At 33.9% G+C, this 10,368-nt stretch overlaps 1 protein-coding gene across 2 annotated transcripts; it reads left to right on the top strand.

Annotated features, from left to right (window-relative positions):
• Window positions 1-6,059: 6,059 nt before the first annotated feature.
• LOC109790154 (oxidoreductase) lies at window positions 6,060-9,547 on the top strand. 2 transcript variants are annotated; one of them, XM_020349281.3, is made up of 8 exons: window positions 6,060-6,217; window positions 6,345-6,484; window positions 6,563-6,623; window positions 7,840-7,878; window positions 8,422-8,534; window positions 8,756-8,996; window positions 9,102-9,148; window positions 9,237-9,547. In XM_020349281.3, exons 2-8 carry the CDS (start codon window positions 6,377-6,379, stop codon window positions 9,414-9,416), a joined length of 789 nt encoding a protein of 262 aa, XP_020204870.1. In that variant the 5' UTR covers window positions 6,060-6,217; window positions 6,345-6,376; the 3' UTR covers window positions 9,417-9,547. The 2 variants fall into 2 exon arrangements, with proteins under 2 accessions (XP_020204870.1, XP_029125256.1); XM_029269423.2 differs by having other exon boundaries at window positions 6,061-6,217; window positions 6,373-6,484.
• The last annotated feature ends 821 nt before the right edge of the window (window positions 9,548-10,368 follow it).

Below are 10,368 nucleotides of genomic sequence, written 5' to 3' on the forward strand. Positions count from 1 at the left end.
AACTTTACTAACTTTAATGCCTCCTGTCGTTTCTGCAAACTTCTATCAATTACTTCCACCTTTGACTCCCCTGGTAAATAAGGAAGGTAAATTGGAGGAGGTTGGCCAAACATAACTTCATAAGGACTGCATTGTATGGCAGTATGATGGTTGGTATTGTACCACCATTCTGCTAGAGGAAGCCATTGAGACCACTCATGAGGAGTATCACAACACATACATCTCAAGAATGTCTCCAAACATCTATTCACAACCTCGGATTGACCATCAGTTTGGGGATGGTAAGCTGAGGAGAGTTGTAACTGAACCCCTTGAAGTGACATCAAGTCCTTCCAGAATTGACTGACAAATATAGGGTCTCTGTCACTGGTTATGGAGTCTGGAAAACCATGTAACTTGAACACATTGTCCAAGAAAGATTGAGCAACTTCAATAGCAGTGTAGGGATAGATCACTTGTTTTCCCTTGGAATTTGGCAGTCCTTCAATAAAATCCATGGTTATATGCTACCATATCCTCTCTGGAATTGGTAAGGGTTGTAGCAAACCCGGATAGGCAGATTTGTCATATTTACATTTCTAGCAGATTTCACAGGTTAGCACAAATCGTCTGACATCTTTGGTCATGCCTCTCCAATACACAACTGATTTCAACTTGTTCAATGTAACTTCTCTACCCGAGTGGCCACTAGTAGATCCAGCATGTACCCATTGTAACAAATCAGTCTGTATGGTAACATCTTTCCCAACTACCAATCTTCCCTTCCTTCTGAGATCATTCTGATTCCAAGTATGATGCTTATGTGATGAAGCATCTGTTTATAAATCTTGGATCAATTTTTTTATGTCCGGATCAGCCTGCCAAGAGCCTATGATTCTGTTCAACATATTGCTTTCAGGTATGAGTGTGGTGATTGCTTGGCAGTCGACTGCGTCCTGTCTTGATAAGGCATCTGCTGCCAAATTTTCTCTTCCCTGTTTGAATTCAATTGTAAAATCAAATTCCATCAATTTCACCAACCATTTCTGTTGGAATGCTGTGGTCAATCTTTGACTCAGTATATACTACAGGCTTCTATGGTCTGTTCTGATAATAAAGTGAGTATTCAACAAATAATGCCTCCACTTTTGGACTGCAAAGACCACTGCCAACAATTCCTTCTCATATGTGGATAATGATTGTTGCTGCAGATTGAGGACTCTGCTAATAAAAGCAATCAGGTGGTGATTTTGCATCAGTACAGCACCAATTCCATAACCGGAAGCATCAACTTCAACCACAAACACCTTAGAGAAGTCAGGTAATGCTAATACGGGTGATTGGATCAAACTATCCTTGAGGGATTGAAATGCAGTCCTTGCCTCTTCAGACCAACGGAAATTATTCTTCTTCAACATGTTAGTCAAAGGCCTTGCAATACTACCATATCCTCGAACAAATCTTCTATAATACCCTACAAGTCCCAAAAATCCCCTCAATTGCTTCAAAGTTGTTGGTATTGGCCAGTTCTTGACAACCATGATTTTTGTAGGGTCAGTGGATACACCATCCTTTGTGATAAAATGTCCTAAATACTCAACTCTTTCTACACCAAAGTAACATTTAGATTTCTTAGCATACAGAGAATTCCTTCTCATAGTCAACAAAACCATATGCAAATGTAAAAGATGATGCTGCAAATCCTTGTTGTATATTAAGATGTCATCAAAAAACACCAAAAGAAACCTTCGCAGATATTCTTTGAAAACATCATTCATGAGACCTTGGAAGGTGGCTGGTGCATTAGTTAGGCCGAATGGCATGACCAAATATTCAAAGTGGCCTCCATGTGTCTTAAATGCAGTCTTGTGGATATCATTATCCTCCATTCTCACCTGGTTATAACCGGACCGTAAATGAATTTTAGAAGATACCATAGAACCGTGTAACTCATCTAAAAGATCATCCACTAAAGGAATAGGGAACCTGTCCTTAATTGTTTGCTTATTAAGATCTCTGTAATCAACACAGAGTCTCCAAGAACCATCTTTCTTGCCAACTAGGACAACAGGACTTGCAAAAGGACTGCTACTTTTCAGTATTATACCAGACTTAAGAGAATCTTGCACCAACTTGTCAATAATATCTTTTTGCTGTTTAGCATACCTGTAAGGCCTCTTATTAATAAGATTAGCTCCTGTAACCAAGGGAATTTTATGATCATGACCTTTTCTTTTAGGTGGCAGTTTGGTAGGTTCCTGGAAAATATCATCAAACTGCAATAATAATTCATCTATAGATTCAGGAATAATGTGACTGTCCGCATGTGTAGTTAATGAATGTAGTAGGAGACTATTATCCTTGTCACACAACTGCAACATAGACAAATGCACACCAGAGGCAATTGTCTTCTGTAATTGTTTTTTTCTGGCAGTCTTAAGTCCTTCACCTGTTGCGCCTCTCAATACCAGCTTCTTACCTTGAACATAAAATTGCATGGACAACCTATTGAAATTCCAGGTAATGTCTCCTAGAGTAACCATCCACTCAATTCCTAGCACCACATCACAACATCCCAATGGTATAAGAAGCATATCTGAGGTAAATCCCGTGTTTTGAATTGTCCACGGAAACTGCTTAGCAGTAGCTGTAATGCTTACTCGAGCTCCATCAGTTACCGCCACACTTAAGGTAGGAATATCTGTTATAGGATAACCCAATTTCTTAGCCACCTCCTCATCTAAAAAATTATGGGTACTTCCACTATCAATGAGTATGTGCAAGGGCTTCTTCTTATAGTAACCAGTCACTCGCATAGTTTTAAAGTTAGTTATACCAGTCAATGCATTAATTGATATTTGAGGGTCCAACGAAGTACTACCATCTTCCGGAGTGTCATCAATCTGGTCTACAATATCCTCCTCAGTATCACTCACCTCTAGAACATGAATCTCAAGTTTCTTGTGTGTCAACGCATGTGTAGGGCTATATGGTTCATCACAGAAGTAGCAGAGTCCTTTGGATCTCCTCTCAGTCATAAAAGCAGGTGTGAGTTTCTTACTAGTTTGTCTTTGGTTTGGGTTTAGGGTAGTATGCGAATCAGTAAGCTTGTATATAGGTTTATGTGTAGGTAAAATGGCTTTTGTAATAGTTTGTGTATGCTGAAATTTAGGAGGAGTTTTGGTAGGGATGTTTGAACTAGAAGCTGATTCATACAATTTAGCCAACTGGAATGCCTTTCTTAAATCTTGGGGCTGAAACATTTTGACTGTCATTTGAATATCTTTTTTTAAGCCTCCTACGAAACAGTTTAACAAGTGCGTATCACTTAGGTTTAATCTAGAAGTTATTGCATCAAAGTGATCATGGTATTCCCCCACAGAACCTTGCTGCCTTAATTTCATAAGTTCCGACATTGGATCGTCGTCTATTTCACCAAAGCGATCTATTAGTATGTTCTTAAATTCAGTCCAATTAGGAAGATTACCTTCTGGAAGAGTTTTAACAAAGGATGTATGCCATTGTAGTGCCTTCCCTTCAAAGTGAATTACAGCCAATTTCACTATGAAATCTTCAGGAGTGCCGTCAATCGCAAAATACGTTTCACATTGATAGATCCACTGTTGAATTGCATCACCACCAAAGCGCGAAAAATCAATTCGCGCCAACCGTGTTCCGCAAGAATAATTGGAATTCGAAGGGCGTGCTCCTCTGCGAATAGAACCTTGTCCTATAGCATCATTATCTGAATCTGGGTTCTTCTATAAAGTTTCTAAGATTCGCTGATCCACTGATGCATCAATCGCTTGTCGAATTGAAGAGGTAATCTCCATTATGTGCGCTTCGAGTTTCGATACGATCTTGTTTTCCAACCTGGCCTCTCCTCTTGTTCACGTACCGCTGCTTGAGAACGAGTTGCTTCTGCCATAACTGCTGATGGAAGGTCCAAGCTGATACCACTGATGAAGGTAGTTCTAGGAATAGAGATTATTCGAAGAACTTACGTATTTAGGGATTTCAAAGATGAATCCGAAGAATTGTATATCAAATAGAGAAAAAAGATTACAAGAAGATTATTTTCAAAAGATTAAATAGTGGTGCATTGCATCAACTGACTAAAACAACCAACAACACCAAATTAGAAAATCCTAACAGAATTATCAAAATTAAACTGATTATCAAAATTAAATTGATTGGCTGACACGTGGCTTCCTTATTAACTTCCTACATCAAGGATATTTGGTTACAAATGTTTTTCGATTCAATAAAGGGCTTACACACTATCCCATGTGTCCCATATTCGTGGAGGACGAGGAAAATATTCTTCTTGTATTACATGATTGCACCTGTCACGAAGGTGTGGAAGGTCATACTAGATGGTAAGTTTCTGTCAAAAATTTTCACACTTGATACATGCATGTGGATGGAGACAAATTTAAGGTCCACTCATCCAACTAAGTGATTGGGGTATATTGTTTGCAATTGCATTAGACTCTATATGGCATAGGATAAATAAGGTAGTATTCAATGAAAGATCAAATAATAGTCGGCTATTATATGAGATTAGAGGTCACGCCTCAAAGATTGGCAAAGCAACCGTAACTTGCCTTTTCAAGTCAAGCTTTATGAGGAACAATGGTGATCCAAGCATTTATTGGGAGATGCTTCCTTTGGGATCTTTTAAACTGAATTATGATGGGACTGAGTGATGGTATTGCATCTTGTGGAGGGATTTTACATGACAATTTGTGAGAATTTATTGTTGCATCTTCTTGTAATTTGGAACATTGCTCAGTGATATAGGCGAAGTTATGGGCTATCTATCACGAATTAAAGGTTGTACAAGATAGAGGTATTGATGGTACTATTTTAGGAGAGTTTGATTCAATATGACAATTTATAAGTTTGTAAATGACGAGTGTTTCTGATACCATGTCTATTACTCCTAGTAAATAAAGCAATTTATATTATTGGAGATAATCATGATGTTACATGATAACGTGTATTCCATTAAGCAAACTAGGTTGAGGATATTTTAGCTAAGTATTGTAGAGTCCTATTATAAGGTGTTCATGTTTTTCAATCCTCTCTTCCTTAGATTCAAATTTCTTTACTTGTTGATATGTCGGTTGTGTATATTTTTTAAAAGGTTTTTAATCTAAGTGCCTCTTATTGTACTAAAAAAAAGCTGATTGACATCACTCTTCGTTAATTATTAAAAAAATAATTTTAAAAAAAACTTCACCTTAGTAATTAATAAGTGTCTTGTAATGGTTAATGAGTCCTTTTTTATCCACAAGACTTACTAAGACCATGGTGAAAGGGTTTAGTTGAGATGAAATTGACAAAAAAAGAAACTATTAGAGTTTTTTCACACAAAAATATTTAGGAAATGACGAAAAAAAAACTCTTGTACACAAGAGTTCGGTCAGTTATATTTATATATCAATTTAAATTCAACCTTCTCTATTGAAATTTGCTTATTTTTTTTATAGATTTAATCGATTAAATCTTAAAACAAATAATTTTTTATTTAGTCAATTTTTAAAAAATATATATTAAAAATGCTTTTTGAAAATATTTTTCTCCTTAAATCAAACGTCCATATTTTTATTCTGTTTCTCATTGATTTTAATTTACTCTGATTTTATTTTTTTCTTATTTCTTACTTTCTTTTCTAACATACTCCATCTTTTCCTTTTGAGAAAATATTTCTCATTTTCATATTCACTTTTATTTTAAAAAGAATTTAATAATATTAAATTAATAATATAAAATAATTTTACATCATCAATCAATCACAATTTATATAAATAATAAATTTATTAATTTTATAATAATTATTTTAAAAATCTTATACATTGTAATTTTTAATTAATTATAATATATCACTATTAATTTTTTTTTAAAAGTCATGTTTTATAATCAATTTTATTTTTCTCTTCTCTATTTTTACGCACCTTATTTCTCATTTTATCTTTTTTTCTTCCAACCGAATTTATTCCTTCTCACGAAATATTTCTTTTTTAAAAAAAAAAAAAAATCACGTTCTTATAATCGTCATTTGAAAGATTTTGATTTTTGAGATTGAATTCAAGACCAAATCGAATACTTATTATTTTATTTATTTATTTGCATTTGTGTCAAGTTGTGCATTCTTCATTTCAGTCATCTTCCAAACTCGAACCACCGCCGTCTCTCTCCGCCGCTGCCACCTCACCTCCGGCAGCCTCAACAGGTTCTCCCTCTCTTTCTTTCTCTTAAATAACAAAACCCAACAATCCCTTATTATATCTGAATATATAGCATGGTAATTGCTAAATACTGCTGTGACGAAATTTCTCTTCTTATTTTCATTTTTTTAGATGACATTGAAAAACCTTGATTTGGCAGAGTGATGGAAGTGAAAGAGAAATTGGGTCATTACAAAGTTGGGTCTTTGCCAACTCTGTTTTATGTTCCTGACTTCATCACAGAGAGTGACCAAAGCCTTCTTCTCAACAACGTAGTAATCACTCTCATTCTGCTTCTTACTGCTCTATCTAATGTTTCTCATCTAAAATAATGGATTTTCTTTTATTAGATTTATGGAGCCCCTGCATCAAAGTGGAAGTCGTTGAAGAATAGAAGGCTACAGAATTGGGGTATGATCCATGACTTTCTAATCTCTTTTTCTTCCCCAACCCCCTTTCTTGTGTGTAGAATATACTGATAGAGGTAAATGGTTTTTTGGAATCTGGACAACAATCAAAGACTTAAATTTTTGGAAGGTTGAGATGGCAGAAAAGTGAAGCGTGTAAAAAAAATGAAATGGGAATCTAAACTTGCCTTGTAAGTATTATAATTCCCGGAAGATTGGTCTTTGGTTTTTGGGGGAGTAGACTTGGTTTATTGTGGAATATTATGGCATGCTTTGATCTATGTAGTTGACCCTACATAGTAAGAAAAGGCTTGATTGTTATTGTCATGTGTAATGAATGGATACTCTGTACTACTAAATCATTGTGGTACTTGTAATGGGTATGTATTTCTGTTGGGTATTTCACATTGATTAATGACATAACCAAAATAGTGTATACAAGTGTGGGAATTGGGAAACCCACACTCCATGAGTTAGCTTTTGGAGTTAGTCAAAACCCAAATTTTAAGAGTTTCAAAAGCTACCATAGTGATTGTTGTTGGGCTTATTGGCTCACCTGTCATTGAACTATTATCAAATCATCTACAAACATCCAATTTTGCAAACTTTATTCATGCTTGCGATGTTTAGTCCTTAGTGTGAATACGATGTGTTGGGGATCTTACATTGTCATTAACTAATATTATATTCAAAATAGTTTATATATACGGGGTACCAACATTTGTTGGATAGGTACATGGTTAGAAATCTGATTCTCACTTATCTCTCAAGTACAAACCAGTCATGCATTACAGCAAGTTTTATTGCTATTTTGTTTGGTTTTTTACTAAATAAAACAATTGCTACTTTACTTCATTCAAACAATCAAACCTTGTGCCTTTTCTAAATGTTTTTCTTACTTGAGTCAGAATATCATGAAAATTGTATTTATATTTTGACTTTTTACTTCATCGCTTATGTTTTTATATTTCTATATGGTGTATCCTCCCATGCCAATACTTAGTTTTAGAAATTTTGTTGTACTAACACCCCCATACTCATTCTGATACCAATAATGAAACTAATACCTGTATCCATTCAACACAATTATATAATTTGAACATGCCTGTTTCAAATTTCCCCTCATACACCCAATCAAATTATTAAGGTGCAGCAAAAGTGAAGTGAAAATTTCTTTCTTATTGATGTCAATTTGTTTTTCTGGTCATTGTTGACTGCAGGTGGCGTTGTCCATGAGAAGGGCCTTCTACCTCAAGTTTGTAAGTGAGGAAATCTACACTTCTTTTATGATCTAAATATGCTACCTACACAAATACACATTATGTTTTCTAGTTCTTGTGAGAAATCTCTATGCTCTAGGAGTTAACCTTGTTCCCTGCATTTTGATAGTTTCAAAGTGATCAATGAGCTGTACTGTTATGCTAGTCTTCTAGTTACTTTTGCTTCACCCTTTTATGTACCTGCTGCAAGATGATAAGAATTTGCACACCAGAAATAGTGGGGTTGTTCCAGTAGATTTTGTTGATTCACTTTATGTTGTCCAGACTCTCTTCTTTGATACTTCTGTCATCATCTTAGTTCAGTATGTGGATTGAATTATTTTGTTGTCTTTATATATGTTTAGGTTCTGATTCTGTAACTTTTCTTTTGGTTGGCAAAATGTTGACTTTTGAATATGAAGTAAATATGATTAAAACATTGCCATCATTGATATGCACATGATTTTTTTAAAATTGGTCTCCTGCAATTATTTTCTTTTCTTTTTAATATGCTGCTAAATATCAGTTATATCTCTGGTACAGTGCCTCCATGGTTAACAAATCTCACACAAAAAATATATGAAGAATCTGGGCTATTCCCATCAGCAATGAATCACGTTCTTATCAATGAATACCTACCTAACCAAGGCATAATGGTTTGTTTTCCTGAACCTCAAGTCCTCAACCCTGTTTCTGGCCATTCATTTGCACTTCCTCTAAGCATTAAAATGTAGATTGTGTAATATTTCATTGTTGACTATTTACTATTTAGCATTAATCTCTTACGTTTATATTATGATCAATTGATCACTAGTGAGCTCTACAGTGCATTTTTCTGTGTGTTATTATTTTTGAATGAAGTTTTTTAATTCTACAGCCACACCAAGATGGGCCTGCATATTTTCCAGTAGTAGCTATTCTTTCACTTGGATCTCCAGTTGTCATGGACTTCACTCCTCATGCCAGATTCAAACTGGATTCCCAAGACGATATTGACAAAAATTCAGATGGAGGAACTTTTGAGATTGAGAAAGATAAGTGGCTTGATGATCACCACCCATTCTCAGTTCTATTGATGCCACGCAGTTTACTGATATTCAAGGACAAAGCATACTCAGGTTATTCTCAACTTCTAAACCCTTGTAAGGCTATAGAATCAATTTATGAACCTTAACCTCCCTTGCTCTTACTAAAATTTAATCACATTCTGCATGCGATTTCAGATTACTTGCATGGCATAAAAGATTGCATGGTACATTGCTATGATGGGGTAAGGCTACAGATTACTAAAATTGTTTCTGCCAAAATAATTTATTGCACACATGTGTTTCTAATGCTTCAAAATCCATCCTTTTTAGGCTGTAAATGAAACTGAGGCTTTGAAACACAAGGAATCAAATGGAGACTTGATTAGCTCAAAGGATGCATCGGAAACAATAGGAAAGGAAGAGCATAAGAATATATCGAGAACATCGAATAGAATTTCATTGACTTGTCGATTGGTACCAAAAGTTCACAAAAATTTGTTTAGGTTTTAAAATTATATGTTTCATTGTATCCCATTCCATCTAAAGTTCAACTCTGATCTATTTTCTGCTTTTTCTCCTCCTTCTTGGGGGCTGAATGAATAGTTTGATTTATATAACTACATGATTGTCATCTTCTTTAAGATATTATTACTTAATACTTAATTTATAGCATAATAAACATAAAATATATAATTTAATAATTAATTCTAATTTAAAATTAATTTTACGAAGTACCAATCGAGGTCAAACTCTAATAACTCATGATTCTTATAAATTCCTTTTAACTTATTTTAACAAGTTTCATGATAATAATAAAAGAAAAGTTTGTTGAATAAGGTCTTATTAGATAAATTTTTTCAAAGAATGAAAAATAAAATAGATTTCTGTATAAGTTAAAATTATATATATAAGTAACTAGTGAGATCAAAGCACATCGTGCCTCCATTAAAAATAAAATAAAAATTAAGTAATAAAAGTATATTAATTTATTTGATATTGTGATTATTTCATTAGTTTCAAATTCTTAAATTTGATAAAAAAAATATTATTTTTTCTGATTTTTTAAAACAAAAAGATATAATCAATAAAATGTGAATGTCAAGATAGTTACTTAAAAGAGTATTCCGGTATAGATAAAATATATCATTTTTAATAAATTTGAGTATTTATTTGTTTTTATTTAATATATGTATATTTTAGAATATTTCATAAAAGACTTACTTCATCTTGACCCGAAAAATGTCGAGACCAAAAAGACTAGACCCATACAACTTGGTTGTCTTGTATTACCATTATTTGTTTGTATTACGTGATAATAATCTAAATTTGCCACCTTGTTCAAAAGACCCAATTATTTTGTTATGATATGGTAAGACAACACTAATATCAAGTAATTAAGTAGTTGGATTGGTTAAACTTTCATTTTATAAAATTGTTAGAGATATAATTTTACTTTAATTTG

This window comes from Cajanus cajan, chromosome 1 (genome assembly GCF_000230855.2).
Source record: "Cajanus cajan strain Asha chromosome 1, NIPB_CcT2T_4, whole genome shotgun sequence".
Classification (NCBI taxonomy): Eukaryota; Viridiplantae; Streptophyta; class Magnoliopsida; order Fabales; family Fabaceae; genus Cajanus; species Cajanus cajan.

Excerpts from the sequence above, each read along its gene's own strand:
- LOC109790154 (XM_020349281.3), top strand. The coding sequence starts at position 6,377 with ATGGAAGTGAAAGAGAAATTGGGTCATTACAAAGTTGGGTCTTTGCCA. Across the intron at positions 6,485-6,562 it reads AAAGCCTTCTTCTCAACAAC|ATTTATGGAGCCCCTGCATC; the intron begins GTAGTAATCACT and ends TTCTTTTATTAG. Across the intron at positions 8,535-8,755 it reads TACCTAACCAAGGCATAATG|CCACACCAAGATGGGCCTGC; the intron begins GTTTGTTTTCCT and ends TTAATTCTACAG.